At 49.3% G+C, this 19420-nt stretch overlaps 1 protein-coding gene across 2 annotated transcripts in view; it reads right to left on the bottom strand.

Annotated features, from left to right (window-relative positions):
* Nucleotides 1-19420, bottom strand: part of KCNN3 (potassium channel, calcium activated intermediate/small conductance subfamily N alpha, member 3) — a 155735-nt gene that overhangs the window by 8699 nt on the left and 127616 nt on the right. For both annotated transcript variants that reach the window (XM_012658559.1, XM_012658558.1), the window contains exons 4-7: nucleotides 17597-17738; nucleotides 10618-10728; nucleotides 1926-2053; nucleotides 1047-1116 (exon numbers count right to left, since the gene is read on the bottom strand). In XM_012658559.1, coding sequence (XP_012514013.1) covers nucleotides 1047-1116; nucleotides 1926-2053; nucleotides 10618-10728; nucleotides 17597-17738 — 451 coding nt within the window. The remainder of the gene's footprint in view (nucleotides 1-1046; nucleotides 1117-1925; nucleotides 2054-10617; nucleotides 10729-17596; nucleotides 17739-19420) is intronic.

The raw sequence follows: 19420 nt of genomic DNA, 5'->3' as shown, positions 1-19420 counted from the left end.
TCCCCGACTGCAGTCCTCACGGGCTTGGGAGGCCCTTTCTTTGGCTTGATCCCTGTATTGAGCAGGGGGCCTGAACGTGGCCCCACAACCAGTAATTTCTCTGATTGCACCCTCTTCTCAAAGGGCGCTTAATCTGCCTGAGGGAGTTTCTTTTGCTTACCCAGAGAACGTTTTCCATTATGACAATTGACATTTGCTGGAATGTTCTGTCGGCCTGGCCCTGGCTGTACGCTTGATATATAATTTCTATCAAGAGGCGATGAGGAAAGGGGGCTGCGGAGGGGAAAGCCCTTTCTTCAGGGGCGCCTACTCTCGGCTCTGCCAGCAGTGCGGCCTTTGGTTCTCTCACTTGGGTGATGTGCAAGAGGAGCAAGTTTCTTAACAGCATTTGTGGCAGCTCAGTGCAGGAACACAGACTGGCAGCAGGAAGTCAAGCCTCAAGCCCCAGGGTTCCCAAGGAGGGCTGTCTTTGTTGGTATCTTCGTGTTCATCGTAGGCTACCTGCCTCTTGAGAAACAAAGAAATGCACCCACACACACACCAATTTGGGGCCAGAAAAACTGTATGGCAAAAATTGGAGGATTCAGTTAAGTGGATTTCCAATTACAACTGCAAACTGGAAGTATCTTCTCAGGTGTGACCTGGGCAGCCAGCACGGCCGTCACCACTGTTTGGTCCTCACTGATGTGCTTCACCCCTGTGCAAACCTGGGCTTCTCTTTAGGGGCCCCTCAATGCACAGCTAGTAAAACAACACACTTACAGGTTTAAGTAGGTTGGCTAATTAATTCCAAGCAAAGAGAAACCTGAGCTGTTTAACTTAAGAAAAAATGCCAGGTTTTTAAAAGACAACAAGACACACTGGTAGATTTGCGAATGTAAAAACTTTGACCCTAGGTTATTTTTTAACCAAGGAGAAATTGTTCTTTGCTTTCCTAGCCCTGCATTGTCCAGTGTGAACATAGCCAGGTCTCACAGGTATGCGGGAGGAGTCTACTTGCCGGCACCTGCGAACCCTTCAGGATGTCTTCGGATTCTGCCACTCACCTTGGAAAGGTCCACCAGGGTGTTCGCTTGGTCACTCAGCTTCCTCTGCTCCATCTTGACACGCCTCAGTCTGTGGGGAAGAGTTGTAACAGGCAAGCCCTTCAGGTCCACGTTAAGGGGTAGCCCAGCCAGCAGATCGCGCAGCCCGAGCCATTCCTCTGACTTGGAACCCAGCATGGGGACCTTGAATATGGGCGACAACTGACTAGAACAAGGGGCTGGCAGGAGGGCAAATCTTGTCTCCGCGAACGCTCGCCTTCAGTCACTTTAGTCTCCTTGCCACTCCCAGATCTCTTCCCTGTTTCTATGCTTTTTTCTAGGCTGTGCCTTCCACCTCGAATGCCATATTCTCCACTTTTTAGGGTTCTCCCAAACCTCCAGGTCAGAATAAATGTTTTCGTCCTTTGCTTTCCCACTATGCTTTTAAAACAAAAATTCCTCCATCATAGAAAGCAGCAGCCACAGTTTGTTTTGAGTTGCATGGGGTGTGTGCGTGTGTGTGTGCATGTGTGTGTATGCGTGCAGTGTGTGTGTGCATGTGTGTGTGTGCACAGTGTGTGTGCACAGTGTGTGTGTGTGTGCACAGTGTGTGTGCACAGTGTGTGTGTGTGTGTGTGTGTGTGTGTGTGTGTGTGCGTGCGCACAGAACGTGAGAACCCCTAGAGGCTCTTGCTCTAATTTTTACCTTCCATAGCAGCCATGCCCGGCATGTGACAGGTGCAGGAAAATGAATGAACAGACTGATTTGGGCCCAGTTCAGTGGAACAGAATGGATTTCTTCTGTGCCTCCTAAGCATAAGAGAAGACACTGACAGAGCTGAGGGGTCCTGCCACTCCTGATCTGGTCATCTGATGGTGGAAGCGCTCTGGCATACTCACTGGTGGATAGCTTGGAGGAACTTCCTCTGGTGTTTCCTGACTTTGGCGTGGTCAATCTTCTTTAGCAGCTTTGTGTGTTTGTAGATTAGCCACGTTTCCCGAAGGACGTTGGCTGCAGCATTCTTGATCTAAAGGAAAATAAATAAAGCAGCTGCTATCAGCTTCATTTTCCTAGCTTCAGAGAATACATGTTTTGTGTTTGCTGCTGTGGTCTACCTCATAAGGAAATGATTCTGCAGTGATCTATTTTCTTAATCAAAATTATAGAACTCTTAGAAAAGTGATTAAAATTCATCTCTTATTAATCCTGTACTTGACACTGTAGACCAGAGCTCGAAGTTGAGGGGTGGTTTTTTTTCTTAATTATTTCAGTGCTGCCTCTTGACTGCTGTTGCTGAGGCTATATTTAGACAGGCTGCACTAGCAAGACCTTGAGGCCCAGGGTACCCTTTGAATAGACAAATACATGCCATTGCTGCCCCCGCATGCGGACTTCCACACTCTACCTGAGATCGCCATTTAATACATATGGTACATTCCTTGAATTCAGAGAATGAACAGATTTCTCATCAGCTGGAGATTTTAAAAGGCCTCTTTGAGAAAATGTCTTTCCCACCGATTGGAACTATAGGTATCAACAAGTCCATTGTTTCCTTTCCCAAATGGCCAAAAACGTGTACACCACAATTTTACATGTAAATGTAATTGGCACAAAATAGAAACAACTTCAAAGCAATGCCTGAAAATCAGTGAAGATATTTAGGTGTGAAACCGGAGCTGCCTCCTTCCCAAGGCTGGCTCTTTGGCTGCGCACTGTAATCACACGTTTCAACATATGACGCTGTCATCTGTTGACATGGAAACCACTGATATCACCAGGCTCACGACTGAGCTGAGACATATCAATGACATCCAGATGGCAGGGGACAAAGTTTTAATCCAAACACAGACATCTTCAGCAATTAGTACCAAGAGCAAGAGAAAACATTCCTTATTAAGCACCAGCTAAACAGATTTTTTATTAACTATCCCCGTTTCTGTCAGCCATGCAAACTGGCACGGGGCCACAGGCCCGGGGCCCGGAAGTACGTAGGCCAGACTCGTAGAAATCAGGCCACCAGCCAGAAAGGGTTTTAATAAAATTGGAGAATATAGACCTGCTTCTTCAGGCCGACATCAACAGATGGGACGTTGTTAAAATACTGAGACGTGTGGGAAGGCAAGGAAACATTGTTTTGCAGGCTGATAACTTTTGTGTGTGTATGTTTTAAAAATTTATTACTAAGGCTGGATTATATTTTTCATTGGCGCTGAAGTGATGTTTTTAAAAGAACAGCTAAGTCTTCTCAGAAATGTCTAAGGGACATAAATATTGCTTTCTTGTTCAGTAAGAATCCACTGTGAAAATGGTTTAAAATGACTTAATTGCCCGCCTCTGGTACTTTCTTGCCTGAAAGGAAGCAGGTGGAAGTGAGTAGAAGCTGGAGATGGTGCGTGCGCAGGAGAGGAGGGGGAAGGCAGAGTAGAGAGTGGTTCTGGGCTTCTGCTCAGGGGTTGGAGTGGACAGTGGCCTCCTGGCTGAAGAGGTGACATCAAGGGAAGCCCTTCTGTCTGCAGAGCACATATTACTGCCGTCCTTTTGTAGGGAGAGGGGAACGATTTGACACATAATTTCTTTTTTTTTTTTTTTTGAGACAGAGTCTCACTGCGTTGCTCAGGCTAGAGTGCCGTGACGTCATCCTAGCTCACAGCAACCTCAAACTCCTGGGCTCAAGCAATCCTCTGCCTCAGCCTCCCGAGTAGCTGGGACTACAGGCATGTGCCACCATGCCCGGCTAATTTTTTCTATATATTTTTAGTTGTCCGATTAATTTCTTTCTATTTTTAGTAGAGACGGGGTCTCGCTCTTGCTCAGGCTGGTTTCGAACTCCTGAGCTCAAACAATCCGCCCGCCTCGGCCTCCCAGAGAGCTAGGATTACAGGCATGAGCCACGGTGCCCGGCCGACACATAATTTCTTTACTTTCCCCAGGCACTTAGCCTCCAAGGAAAGCCTCAAAGAAATTGCAAAGCCTTCAGGTGAATCCCTGTTCTGCCAATTATTAAGCAGTTTAGGAGAAAATGCTTAATTATCTATAAAATAGGAAAAATAAATCCGTATCTTAGGGTTGCTATGAGGCCCAAATGAGCCAGTGAAGATGGTATGGATGGTGCTGAGGGCAACAGCTAACATTTAGCAGGTGCCAGGCACAAGTCTGAGCAGTTCATAGGTATACGCTCAATTAATCCTTACAATGACCTTCTTGGGCAGGTACTAATAGTATCCGTATTTTACAAATGAACAAACTGAGACACAGACCAAGACCAGAAATGGCAAACTGAGTCAATGCGGGTCTGAGTGCTATATAAAACGTAAAGCACCTTGCACTTATTAATTATTATCATCTGGCTCAAACCTCCCATTTCAAGTCTGAGGAAACCGCTTTAGAAATGGGATGTGAGTGCCAGAATCACACAGCTAGCTAATGGCAAAGTCAAAACAAGAGCCAAGTCCAGGAAGAGCATAAGGTTTTCATGTGGTCCGAAGGAAGGACCTGAGTAGATTTCATCTTTACACAAAATCATTTCCTGTTTTCCAGGATCAAGGGATTGGAAAGGACATTAGAATTTTTTTTTTTAAATCATCATGGCCCTCACTTAGCAACGTGACAGAACACAGAGTCCAGGACCTGCATTTATCTTCAGCCCAAATGTAAGATACTGAATGTGCAGCCCAGCTCGCGTAGCTGAGAGAGGCATTCACATCCTCTTTATGGGTTTGAACGGGAGGCCCCTGCGTATTCGGGAGAGTGATGTTAACTGCAAGCTCTTGTGCTGACTCTGAAATTAATTGCCAGCAAACAGCCTGGCACAAAGCTAAGTAGATCAATAACTGCAAGAGAAAAACAAATAGGCTTTTAACTGTATTGTGCTTTCCCAGGTGGACAGTAAATGCTATCATGGCCAGGGTCTTCCTCGAATTCACCTGGCTGATTGCTTTGAGCATTGTTGGGATGGGGAGCAGGTGAAGGTCGTGTGCCTCTCCTTGGATTTGCTGAACCTCCAAAGGGCTCCGTGCACCCTTCCCTGATGGGGAGCTTGGCTACTCTCTGAGCTCTCCCGGTGGGCAGGGGCACCGGGGCCAAAAGGTGCCCCCAGGGTGCAGGGGTAATGGGGACAGGGCTTGAGATGGAAGCAGCAAACTGGGAAGTATTGTGCAAGGCTCACCATGATGGGATGGGTTTGGGGATGGTTAGGAGAGGACCCTTTGTGCATGGAAGGCCCACTGTCCTGCCCCCGAAACCCAAAAGCATATGGGCTGATTGTTTTCTGTGGGTCCACAAACTCTACCAAAAAAAATTGCTTTCCCTCTGATTGGAGCCAGGGAATGGGCTCTGTGACCTACGTACTTTAGGAAGGGTTCTAAGACTAATGGGCCTGGGAAAGAAAGTGGTTCAACCAAGATCCTGCAAATAATAGTGACAGGTAACAATTACAGAGTGCTTACTATGTGCCAGGCTCTGTGTTAAACTCTTACGTCTGCATTGTTTCATTAACCCTCGGAAAAACCTGACAAGTAGATGGAATTACAAGGTGGACCTTGGATCCCTCTGACACTCACTTTTCTTATTCATCCATTCAAGGAACATTTAATGAGCACCTACCATGGGACACTGTTCTAGGAAGTGACAACACTGAGATGAAAAAACCAGTAACATTCCTGCCTTCATGGAACCTATAATCTTGTGAACAAGAAAGTAAGCAGTTTGTAATATAGTATCAGGTTTTCCGGTAATAAGTGCTTAAAAAACAACAAAAAAGCAGGGTACAGGGCTAGAGAATGACACAAACATTCCTGATCTGTGAAATGGGATTACTGTGTTGATTAAATGAGAATATACTTACAACACTTAACATGGAGCCCGGTGGCAGTGTGCTTCAATTCATGGTATCTTTGTTAACGTTCTCCCATCCCCACCCCCAGTAAACGTCAGCTTCTTTCCCTTTCATCTCCCCAACTCCCAACAAAAGAAAACATACAACAAAACACACAAATCTGTTCCCTGAGCTCTTGGCCATAGCATCCCGTGTCATCGGCTTGCTCTGCCCACCTCCCTGCCAAGGGAAACTGCCATTTGGAATTACAGATGGGCTGTCGGTTGCAGGAGGAACATTCGGGGCAGGGGTACAAGGTGGATGAAAGGAGCACCCTTCCCGGGCATCCCACGCCTCCAGCAGCCACAGGAGCCCTGGGAAAGTAATTCCAGGAACCCCATTAGTGGGCCCCCCAGGGAAGAAATCATTAGTATGCCCATTATGCCGCCAGGAACCCTTCCCAGGGAACAGTGTTACACCTAGACGTTGGAGACGGTGAAGGGAAGAAGCCAGATCAGGCCCAGCCTGTAGGTGTGACTTAAATATATAGTCGTGTGTCGCTTAACAATGGGGATATGTTCTGAGAAATGTGTTATGAGGTGATTTTGTCATCATGCGGACATCGCAGAGCACTTACACAAACCTAGATGCTATAGCCTACCCCACACCTAGGCTATCAGGTGCAGCCTATTGCTCCTAGGCTACAAATCTGCAAAACATGTTACTGTACTGAAAACTGTAGGCAACTGTAACACAAATAACTAGGTGACAGGAATTTTCAGCTCCGTTATAATCTTAGGGGACCACCGTGGCATACGTGGTCCATTGTTGTGTGGCTCATGACTATAACTTCAAGGAGTTACACAGGTTGAAGCTAGACTAGCTGACTAACATCACCACCAGAGAACCTGCAGGCCAGCCCTGTCTTCAGACCCGTGACTGAAGGTGTCCATCACACATAGGGTCGTGTCCTTTAGCCAGACTTTCTCTGTCTGGCATAACAATGACTACATTTTTCCTATAAAATACCCCTCCTAAGAGTAATCTTTGAATTAACCTGCTGAAAAATTTTTTTTTCTACTATCAGGAGTGTGATAAAACTTTGACATATGCTCATAATTAAAGGAAGGTTTTCCTTAGCATTGTTGAGGAGATACTGGGCGGGGGGTTCTTAAAGAGGGGCGTGATATGTTCGGAGCTAAGTGTTAGAGTCTAAGGCCATCCATGGGGAAGCAAAGTGCAGAAAGACGGGGGTGAGGGAGGCCCAGGTGAGGAGAGCAGGCAGCTAGCTGTTTCGACAGGGCAAGACTGAGAAGATAGCGGCTTTAAGTATGATGGGGCAGAGGCCCAGAGAGGCCTGTGTGTGTGAATAGCCACGGCAAGGTCGAATCAGGCTCAGAAATTGCTCGGACCCAGAGGTCCAGGGCGTAGAGGAGTCAGAAATGGTGCTACGTGTTCAGGCCTGGAGACTGGAAGAACAGTGATGTCATTAGCACACCAGGGAAGTTAGGAGAAAGAACTAGCTTAGGGAAGTTACGGGTTTGGTTTCGGTCTCACTCACTGATTTCGAGGGGAAGTGTACTTAGACGAGGTATTTGTGGCAAGAAACCCCTGCAGCAAGGAGGAGAGACGATCCTGAGCCAGGTGCACACACCCATCGTGCTGTCTGAGGTTTCGCTCCCCGTGGTCTGACGTGGAGAACATGCGCAGCAGACAGAAATCTCCTGTCCACAGTACATCCTAAGCCAAATGTGTCCCCAGCAGCCCACCCTGCCTTTTATAAAGGGGAGCGCTCTCTGAGGGCAGTCAGACACCGGAAGTTAAGCGTGAGGGCAAGGACCACCTCTTACCCGTCTTGGTGTCCCCAGAGCACAGGGTGTGGCACCCAGGGAGTGACCTCTGTGATGGACATGTTTAGTTACATAAAACAGAAAGATGGGGCCATGGAGCACTGGGGTGCAGGAGAGATGGGGCTCTAGTATCTTCTTTACGGTCTCTCTGTACATCATTTACTTATATAGTATCTAGTAGCCCGGAGGCTAGCAGTAAGTTATAATTATAGAATAACAATGGCAGCGACGCTGCCAAGTCAGCGTGGGAAGATCCGATCACATTAAACACAGAAATGACGTTGCCACCAGGGTTGATAAGTTATACAAGTGAAAGGCGACAAACCATGGGGTTTGGAAAACCAGAGACTGAGTTCTCACCCAGACCCTTTTCCCACTGCACAAATGGACAGACATAGTGCTGGCTCTAATGACCAAGGGTGGGCTGCAGCCTTCATAGCAGCACAGGTAGGATGAATAAACACTAGAACACTTTGAGTATGTTTATGAGCTAATAGGCTACAATCCCTTTTTCCTTTTTGCTTAGGTGTTTGAAGAATCAAGGTTGCACACACTTTTAGCCATTCAATCTGCTAATTGTCCACTCCGAAGAGGTTTGCAATTAAGCCACAATGGGCATAATCTTTCCCCAAGAATTCACTGAGATCTTATGAATAGGCTGAGATTAGCATCTCGTTGACCCATCAGCCGCTCCAGCTGGACACGACGGGCCATCTAGAGAGGACAGAAGACAGACTAGGCATCCCCAGAGAATAAGGGTAGGCTTCTCGGGCGAGCAGGTCAAAGTGAGCTCGAACCAGAGCAGGCTATACATCCGGTTTCATTTCAATGAAGGTTATGTAAAAGAGCCTGTGGATGTCCCAGCCTTGCCAGCTTTGAAAATTATCTCTCTGTAAAAACCATCCCTTTTGTGTTGTTTATGTCTCTGGGAAAAGACATTAGACAGTAAAGGGACATTTCAATGGATTTAAGTGTTCTCAGGAAAGTAAAATGTTACCCGATTAAAAAGATAACTTGCATTCATGGGTAAGCAATAAATATTTGTCGATTTGATTTTCAGTCCTACTTTTCAAAAAGTAAGTGGACTTGAGGAGGATTTTAGAGAATCATGTTTGAAAGATTGAAATTAGCAAGCACAATCTCATCTTCTTCTACAATTATATTGCAGAAAAATTGTTTATTTTCCTGGCATAGGAGGGAGCTGGCTTTTCCTCAGCTTTCTTTTCCTCGAGCATCTGATTTACTGGGTGTAAAATGGGGAGGACAAAGGAATAGCATGAAATACAAAGAACGCACTTGGTTTCAACAAGCAAACCACAATAAACAAGAGACTGGTGATGTCTCTGCTTTTGGTAAACAGCTTCTGAGAAGCTTTTGGAGGCAAAAAAATTCTCTCTCCCCTCACTCCTGCATGTGGTTTCCATTCAGCCAAACATCACTAAATTGCTGCGAGGTAATAGATGCAAGAGTATCTGCATGTAGGTGTTGCAATGACTTTAGAAATTTCCTCAATACCAGCATGACTTCTGCACGAGTGTTAAAGGAGGCTGAAGGAGAGCAGCCGAGTTGCTGCGTTCCGTGTGAAACCCGGCGAGCCTGACCATGGTGACAGCCTTTAATCGCTGTCATCTTGATGCTATAAATCATGGTTTTTTGGGGTACAGCTGATAGCTCAGGGCCATGATGTACCAAGTACGACCATTTGTATGTCCACAATGTAAGAATATTTGCCTGTACCCGTTCCTCTTAACATCTGTGGAGGCTCTTTAAAGAATCCAATAAATGTAATCAAAGACCAAACAATCAAACACCATAAATAATTCTGTGAGAAACTGGAGAGCCCTTGGCAACTGCACATTCTCCCACTGCCTTCCCTAGGAGCTCGCTCGCCGCTCTCTGTCATTCTCTCTCTCTTCCTTTTTGTTCTCCCTTCCTGCTTTTGTCTCTATTTCTAACACATTTTTACCGCTTGCAACATTAATCACTGAATATTTTCTCTAGCTTTCAAAAACCCAAATCAAAATGTGGTTGCTCATGGATCCCTTAACCCACTTTAGTCCTAAATGCAAACGACTTACCGTGGAGGCTGAGACCCCAGCCCCAGGCTCTGATTCTGTCTTGTCTCAGAAGGAGGAGAGTCTTGCAGGAAATCAGACTACTGACCTTCCTTCAGGCTGTAGTTCTAAAGAATTTTCCATAAAAGCTGTCATTAAATAAACAGCTCCTGCCTTGCTCATTTGGCCTGCTGCTATCCTGCAAGGCTTGTTTCTGTCTCTTCTAAATGGGCCTTTTCTCCTCTAACAATTCAGTGGGGTGTCAGACTTTTAGCAGCTAAACGATCTCCCCATCCCTGCATATTTTCAGCTTTTCATCCTCCTTAACCACTGTCAAAGGGTACAAGTGAGAAACATTACCCAGAAAACTCAAAAGGGGAAAATTGGATGATGACGTTTTGATGAACAACATAATTTAGGAATGTGGGCTCTACTGGAATGATTGTTTTAAATGATTTTTTTATAGGATTAGATTTAGATACATTTCCAATATAGTTCTAAGACTCTCTACTGCCCTTCCTAATGAGAATCATGAAAAGATTTGAGCAAAAACAAAAACATTGGCTCATGCTGGGTAATTTATTTGGTACCATTAGGCAAGTGGGCGGGTTATACCATTGCATGCTATTGATTTAATTATCAGGAAAATTATTTGGTTGCCTGAACCATGCACAGTGATTTAATAGGAGCCTGATGTGCTAAGACGCCGTGTCCGTCGTTCTGTGCAGGCCGTTTGCCTGTGTCTGGGGCTCCCCCGACACTCCGTTTAAAAGCATGGCCCGCCCTAACCCAAACCATGGGACTATTTTCTTTCCGACTGGCTTCCACCTTGGTCTTAAGGCCCACATTAAGATGTGGATATGTGACATCTTACCCGTTTGGTGAGCTGAGTGTCCATCATGAAGTTGTGAACGTGCTTCTCCGCTTTGGTGAGTTCCAGCTTTCGGGCCACCACGGCCACCACGAGGGCAGTGCAGCCTGCACCCTGTCAGGGGATGTCAGGAGGACCAGGGGGAAAGAACACATCATCAAGAGGCAACGTGAGAGACTCAATGTGCCCCATGCCCACTGTAGGGTTTCCCGGGAGTGGAATGGGGACTCTAGCTCTCTGGCTGGTCAAGACTGAGCCATAAACCTGTCAGGACGCTGATGTCCCACCCATGAAGGGGACTGCCATGGCTCCTGGATTGTGCTCTATAGCTGGCCTCTGGGAGACTAAGTCTTCACAGGGCTAGCCAGTTCTCAGTGGAGCAGGGTACTCGATACAGCTGAAGCTTTGGGGAATTCGACCGATAGGTCATTACCAGGTCCCCTGCCAGGCCATGCAGCGAGGCAGAAGACAGGGTCCAGCACACAGACCCTTTCTCCCTCCCTCATGTCCCAACCGCACTGCCAGTTCTAGACCAGTAGGCCCAGAGGAAGGAAGACTATGCACCAATGGGAGTATGGACGGAACCCCTGCTATGGTTCAGAGTTTTCCTGAAAATAATCTAACCAGGGGGCCATACCTTCTCCCCAAAGATTGCTCCCCAGAGGCAGCACTGGCTGGCATGAGCGTGTACCCTCCACAGCTGTGCCTGCTCTACAGCAGGGCTTTCTACCTGAAGGTAGGCTATGACTCAGCACCAGGGAGCAGCTCTCTCTTGCTTTCAGCAGGAGGCTTGTGAATTTACCGCCTGGCAGAGATTTTAAAGACAACATGCCTGCCTAAAACCAGGATTTTAAGTGAATCCACAGAAGACCCTCAAGGATTTTCCAGAACAGCATTCCTAGTCTGCTCAGGTAGGTCTGTTCCAGGGGAGCACAGGGTAGGGTGAGTGAAGAGGCAGGTTTTTCTGGGCCCTAGGAAGGGCAGGACTCACTTTTTCTCTCTCCTAATCCTTTTGGGCCCGTGCTTGACTGCCTGGGAAATGAGCAGGGAAGGGAGAGGGGCACATTCCAACATTCTCCCAACGGACTTCTATGAAATAAATCCTCTTCACCGTGCTGCTGGCCTGTGAGCACTGGGGACGGGAGAGTCACTCCCCTCTGGGTCTTCTGCAGGCAGTGGCAGCCAGCCCTGTCCTTGCTGAGAGTGGACGCGCGTCAGACACCATCACCCTCTTCCTGCACGCTGGGCCTGCCCTGCCCTGGCCGCTCAGGGCAAGAGATGACAAACTGACTACAGCCAACAATCTGATCTAGATGCCAAACGGTAGTTCCAGTTGCCGCAGAGCCAGTTTAGCAATCTGAGGTCCCGGATGGAAGGAATCCATCACTAACACTTGGCTCATCGGGCCTTACAGAATGCGTGAGGAGAGGAAAACAACATTTTCAAAGGTATATAGTCTATAACCGAGAGGGGAGGTCGCATGTGGGTGACCAGTTCCATCCTCTCTCCTGACCATCCGTCTCTCTTCTCGCGTGGGCTGACAAGCGTGAGCCTGGGTGAGGTTTCGGCCTGGCTGATGTTGGCAATGCTTTCTCCCGGTTTCTCACAAGGGTTCCCATTAAAACAATCTAGTGTTTGTTGGTCCAGTGGTCGGCCTCCCATTTCTAGCATAACACAGTGAAAAGAACTGAGCCTGTGTGAACTTTCCTTTTCTGACCTCATTTTCCTCTTTTGTTCAGGGATGGCTATGTTTTTTCAGCTTCTGTGACTTGCAGGAGACTCTGTGCCCAATTTTCAAAGGATTTGGGCAGTTGGACATCCTGGTTTGTAGCTGTAATCAATGTAGCCAGGCCTCCACAAGCAAAAAATAGCTTAAAAGAAGCTGTCCTAGAGGGAAGATGTGTGCTCCCTCTCCCCTCGGCCAGACCGCGCACCATCCCTCTCCTTTATGTGGAGTTCCAAAAGTACTTTGGGCCGAAAGCCCAAAAAGAGGGATATATCATCGTGTTAAAAATGGAACATCAGATGGAGAGGGTTCTCCCCAGGCTCCATTCTCCCTCGTCTCCCTGGGTCCAGGCAAAACTACTCAAATCATCCCTGAGAGCTGGGGGCACAATAAACCTAAAGAGGGAGCCTCCCCACACCGTGCCACTTTGGGAATTTAATCAAAAGAACCAATCAGCCACCGCCCCAAATTTCCGGGGTCTAGAAGGAGTGCTCCACAGTTCTTGCCATGGCCCACAGTCTAGCTGGTTGAATGTAGGGGGCTTTTAATTAGAAGTCGGAGTTTTTTATCTAAGGAACCATCTGTCTTATATAATTAAGCTAAATTTCTGCGTGGAGGCAGGAAGGAGGCCCAGATGACATTTCCCAGTTTCTTTCAACTTAAAGATGTCAAGGCCTTGTGGATATTTCTCTGGAGGATATTGCATTCTTAAGCCCTAATTCCAGCTTGAATAGATACTCTATTTTTCTTTCAGATAATCCATTGTCTGGATGTAATTAGGGAAGTCACCAATAATGAAGCCTAACCTGGTCATTTCCATTAAGAGGCAACCTCATAAAGACGTGTCGGACATCCACATCCTTCAGAGAGTGGAGGGCAGCGTGCTTAAATCCAGTCTACTGGTCCTCTGCAGGGGTGTGTGTGTGTGTGTGAGAGAGAGAGAGAGGCAGGGGTGGGAGGGAAGAGGAAAGAGAAGACAAAAGAAAAGGAGAGCAGAGAGGAGGGTGCAGGGGAGCTAGGGCTGGAGCAGAGAATGAGACGGAGAACAAGTTGTGCTGCATCCTAAACAGGAAAGGTCAGGAGAGGGACAGAGATAAAGGAGGAGCGAGGAATAAGACAAAAGATGGGCTGATGGGATTGAGAGGGGAAGGAGGGAAGAACAAGGAGCCCAAGACTTGAGTCAGAAGTTAGTGGTCAATCTTGGCCTTTAGAAGAAATGAAGGGAGCACCATGGGATCCCCCTGCCCTGCCATGTTCATTTGTCCCCCGAGTCCCTTCTGGGAGGATAGGCCTTTTTCTGCAGATGAGCCTATCAGGCTGGCAGGGCCATGGTAGTGGTCCAAGAGCACCTTTGAGACCGGGCAAGGGTGCAGATTGGGGGAGAGACAAGTCGCCAAGCGTCTGGCTAACTGTGGCATGTGGGAGCTCATGCTGTCCTAGCTGGAATCCTAGAAATGGCTGGAAGGCGAGGGGGCGTGAGGAGAGGACAGAGTGGGACAGGAAAGAGTGAGCAGCTGCTGGTGTGGCTTCCATGGGGTCAGGCTGGGGGGCAAACTCATGACTCAGCCTTTTGCCTTCAGAGGTGCCAAGTTCTGAATCACAGTTGACACCAATTGGAGTCCCAGGGTCTGCTCTGCCCGATTCATTCTATTTCCATGGGGGGGGAGGGGATGGGGGCCACCCCTGACGAGGTCCCACTTTCCAAGGTACACGGCTGAGTGGGGAGCACAGAGTGCGTGGGGAGAGAGTGGATGGGGCAGGGTGAACGTGCCTAACTCAGCCATAGACATGGACCCAAATCTGGACCCAGACTCCTCCACACCGGTCCTCCCACTTCTTGTTTCCAAGAAACATTTTCCAGCTGGAAAACCTTAGAAGCTGGAAAACAAGTATCCCAAGGGGAAAAGTATGAGGTGTTCTTAACTAAAGAAGCATAAAATAAAATAAAACATAAATGAAAGTGACAAATGGAGGAGGGAAGCCTGGAGGATTTACAGTTGGATTCTGTTTCTGCAACAGATTCCATGTAACAACTAAAATAACATCAATTGGTTTGAAACCAAGGTGTTTCGGGAGAAGCTCATCTTCTAAAACTGACATTAAGCAGATGTCTTGCTGAGCCCTCTTTTGCCTGCTCCCAAATGACTCAGTTTGCGCTACCTCTTACTTCATCATCACTTTCCTTTCGCAGTTCAGAGGCATCACTCACGAGGCCACTGGGGAAAGCTCAGCGTCCCAGCAGACATCGGGAAGCTTTCGCCTACTTGTCCCTAACTCACAAAGGGTCCACAGACTGAGTCCAGCTTCAGAAAGGGGCTACAATGAAACGAAGTTACCACCAACCGGACTTGGGGACCCCAAGGGTCTTCCACACGCCTGCAGCACCAAAAGGCCGGCAGTGGCACATCTCTCAGTGGCGCTGTCATTTCCAGTTCTGGATGCTAAACACTGACAGCTTTTTCTCTGCTGCACTGTAACTGTTATCATGAACATTCCTTATGGAAAGATGCTGGACTTTGCTAGTTCTGCTTTCGTGGGTGAAACCTCTCAAACGCACCAGGTCTGTGCCAGCAATGTCAAGTTGCTCAGACAATTATATACCCTGCTTAATGGTTGATAATTACACCGTTACTGGGATTGCCAAGGGAAAACAATGATTAAGACTATTTACAGGCCGCACACACAAACCCTTCCTTTCCCTTCCCAAGCAGCCCTCGCCTTGGCCTTCATGGTGTCCATGGCAACCAAACAGGAAGCCCTACCTTTAGTAAAGGCGCTTGGATAATAATCGGGAGCTATACATAGTGTTGGGAGGCTGGGAGGGGGGAGAGGAACCTCGGCAATGCGAAACCCTTGAAAGGAGTGACTCAGCCAGAAAAGTCACATTTGTTAGAAAAATGCCACCAGAGTTCCTCACTGTGGCTGACCCCAGAGTCAGACAACTGACTTTAATTTGGGTAAAAACACTGCCAATGAATAGAGGAGACCTCCCTGCTCCTGCCTATAGAAAGGTATATATTTATGCAGCAGTTTTGTGCAAAAAGAGAAGATGAAAGGCACGTGCTGTATTGTTAATACGGAAGATGGTTATCGGTTCCTCCTCCACTGTTTGTTCTTTCCACTTTGATCACACCTCAATCCATAAGGAACAAAACACTGCCTTCCAAGGAGTGCTGTAGACCCAGGCAGCAAAAGAAGGTGCTGGAAGACCAAGCAGCCACCAGAGCCCACACCCCAGGGAGGAGCAGGGGTGGGGCGGGGGTCTTGCCTGTTCCACTCAGCTTTGTCAGAGCAGAGGCCAGGAGATGCGGAGTCAAGGAACCAGGAAACTGGTCCCTAAGAAGCTGCTTCTTGGATGGGGCACGGCTCCACGCTGGGAGGGAGAATGGCTGGTATTTAAAAATACCAGAGGCTCCCAGCAGGGCCCATCCAGCTATGGCAGCCCGGCTCTGTGCGGCCCTGGCTGAGAGCTGGTTCTGAGGCAACAAAGCCCACGCCCCAGGAGCGGCACTAAGAAGGAAAGCTTTGGCCTTCAGGTGGCATTTCACTCCTTTGTGGTAGGAAGAATCTTTCCCTGGTTTCCTCGTGACAGTTGGCGCTGCGCCAGCCAGACTCCTACTAACCGACGGGAGGTGTTTGTTCTAAAGCCCTGCACTCGCCCATGGTTTATCCCAACCCTGGGCTGAGCCTTTGTCGCTAACTGCTGTTGCGGGACCTGCCTGCTAATGGGGGCCTGCCCAGGGTTTGAGTCAGAAAAGAGGAGAGAGCCTGGTCTCCCCCTCCTCACTGGGCCCCTGCTCCGGCCCTCTGAACCCTGGGCCTCCTGTGCTCCGAGTGGCCCCAGTCTTGCTGTCCTGTCCAACACGATCAGCCCCAGGAGGCCGACAGGCCCAGTGAGGAGTCACTCGGGCCCTGCAGGAAGAGCTGCAGCCCTCCTTTCCCACACAGGAAGGAGTCATTTCCCTTTCAGAAGAGGTCTCCATCTCCCTGGGAGCACTGGGGTGATGAGGAATCTGAGGGAGCACTGCGAGGAATGACTGTCACAGAAGCATGACGGGGGTACGGGGGGTACCCTGAGGGGAGGCTGCAGCATCCAACCACGGAGACCTACAGCCACACGCAGACATCCTGCCCACACCATCACCCCACTGCCACCCCCAACGCCACCCAGGCTTATGTGTGCTTTTCTCTTTGAGCCTCAGTTTCCTCCCCCTGCTCTGACACTGTTCTGGGATTCTAAGACAAGGGCCAAAGAGCAGCAGCTGCCTGTCCCGGACCCAAAGTGCGGCAAGGCCAAGGGAACACCTCACCAACTCGAAAGTGAGGAGCTGTGGAGGCTGGGGACGCTGAGGGCGCCACCAACAGACCACGTGCGGCTGCTCATTGTTTGCAAAGCACCGTAACACAAATCATCACATTGGGTCCTCACACAAGCCAGTGACAGGGGCAGGGCGGGCCCTCCGTCTCTACTTTATACTGGAGAATGCTGAGGTCCGAGCCGCTGAGTGCCTGGCCCAGGGTCCACAGTGAGCGGAAATTCAGACCCCACATCTGACCCCAAGCCCACGTCCCTCCCATATGCCACGCTGCAATGGCCACAGGATGGGCGGCAGTTGTGCCTCTGTGGGCATGTGTCGGTGCAAAGGACTCGGCACTCAGGACCCAGTGCCTCAGCGTGCAGAGGTGGGAGCTGAAGCCCGGGAAAGGCAAGAGCTGGCCTCGGCCATGTAGCCAGACCAGGACCCAAAGTTGTAGCCAAGCCAGTCCAGGACACAGACCCTGTGAGGCCAGAGTGATGCCCTTTCCCCAGCCTATCTGCATGAGCTCCAGCTAAACTTCATGAGAAATGGTGCCAAGTCTGCGGGACCCAGGGGACAGGAAGGGGACAACAAACCACAGTCCTGATGCTTGCTGCAGGTGAGCAAGCTGGGTGGCTGGCGGGGAGGAAGGGGGACAGAGGGTCAGAGCAGCAACCAGCTTCACCCAGCCCATGGTGGGTGGGGGGCCTGTGAACAGACCATTAACTGTCGGGAACCAGGGCCTTAGTCCTGCCTTAGAAAAGCAAGCTGAAAAGTGAGAAACCATTGCAGATTTCACATCTGCCTCTTTATGTGCAGGGGGACACACATACAGGCCTGTTAACTGGCAGCTGCCCCCCCCCCGCCCTGCTAGGAAGGCCCCTCTGTGCTTGCACAGTAGGGCTCTGCTCGTTGCAACACCGTGAGGGAAGGGGGACGGGCAGACGCGGGTACTCACCATGATGCCAGTGAGGAGACAGACACCTTTGCCACAGTATGTGTGGGGCACCATGTCCCCATAACCAATGGAAAGGAATGTGATGGAGATGAGCCACATGGCACCCAGAAAGTTACTAGTTACGTCCTGCTGGTCATGGTACCTGCCAAGGGGAAGACAGGAGTTAGTGGGTGGAGCAGCCATTCCCCGGAAGAAAGGCTGTGGACAGACCTAGAAGTGGAGAGGAAATGAGAGATTTTGCTGAGGAGGAGACAGCCGCAATGGTGGCACACGCAGGTCTCTCTAGGCTACTGAACGTGCAGTGACTATGCCCAGCGGGTCCTGCCTGTGGCCCCCCGGCCCCCCAACACCCGCCACGAGCTCGGTCCCAGAGGTAAAATACTTTGTCATGATTTGAGCCATGTTGGAGACATCCTTTTAGTATTGATAAGATAGCTTTGGATGAAATCATGCAGTAATAAAATTTAAATTTTTCCTTCCAAGCCGACAGTCTAAACGTATGTGGATATGATTAATCTGAAATCACAAGCTCTTGAACAGGGAAAATGTCAAAAAGATTACCAAACACATTTAGCCATTTCCTCTAAAAAACATTGATGGATCCCAAAGACTGGCACCTCCCGGGTATCTGGAGGGAGGCCATGGTGGCCGGGGCTCTCTTGGCGCCATCTCTAGGACAGACTCTGGAGGGTCCACAGAGGCACAGCCTCCCCTTCTGAGCTGGACAGGGCCCTGGGGCTGCCCTGCCCTGGGAGGAAGCTGGAAATATCATTACCATTCCCTCTGCCCGATGCTTATTGCACCCTACCCCTTCCCTCTCCCTTCGTCCCCAAACACCCAGGCCTGCCACATGCCGGGCTCTGTGCCAAGTACTGAAACACAAAAAAATAGCAGGCCACAGCCCCTGCTCTCAGGCACCGTCAGCCCAGGAGACGGGTCTGCCGAGGATTCAGATATCTGCAGAAGGGTGCAATAAATGGGCGGGCAAGGCTCCTTGGGGACCGAGGGAGAGGGCAATGACCTTCACCCAAACACACAAGGGTTAGTCAGGGAAGGCATCACAGAGGAGCAGGGTGTGAGTTTGCCAGACAGGCTGAGGGAGAGGGTGCTCCGGGCACACAGCTCTAATGAAAGCCCAGGGCTCGACAGAAAGTGCAGCAGGGTGGCAGGGCTGGGAAAAGCGGGTCCTTTTTCGAAACATTCTCTAACAGGATCAGCTTGAAAGACACACTACGGACTCTGCATTTTATCCTGCAGGGGTTTCGCTCCTTGATAAAGTCTCCCGGTCAGCCACTTGGAGGCCACTGGATGGGGAAGTTGAGACAAGACCAGGGAGACCAACCCAACTTGGTTGGATAGAGCAGAAAGCCATTTAGGAATCTTAATCCACAGAAGCAAGTTACCAAAGCAGCTTATGTGAATTAATGCACGCGACGTGCTTGGGACAGATCTGGAAGGATCAGCTGCTGTCATCAGTGTTCCACACGCCCCCACAAGGTCTGGTGCCCAGTGAGTGACAGGCAAATGCTGCTTGTCCTCCCCTTACCCCCTAGGCGAGGTGCACAGGGAAGGCTGAAGGTACAGGTGCATCTTGAGATGGAAGCTGTGCCAGTCGGAAAGGAGGTGGGACCATCGAAGTCAGGGGACACCAAGAACATAGTATCATGGGCGCCATTTTGTGAGCTCCAACTGCGTGGCTGGCACTTTGTATACAAACACTTGAATTCTCACAACATCCTTTAAAGTATTTTACAGGTAAGCAACTAGAAGCACAGAGACATTGAGTGACTTGCCCAAGGACACACAGAAAGCAAAGCCCATGCT

The sequence above is a fragment of the Propithecus coquereli genome, unplaced genomic scaffold, assembly GCF_000956105.1.
Source record: "Propithecus coquereli isolate 6110/MARCELLA unplaced genomic scaffold, Pcoq_1.0 Scaffold59, whole genome shotgun sequence".
Lineage (NCBI taxonomy): Eukaryota > Metazoa > Chordata > Mammalia > Primates > Indriidae > Propithecus > Propithecus coquereli.
This window is presented reverse-complemented; position numbering and strand designations above follow the sequence as displayed.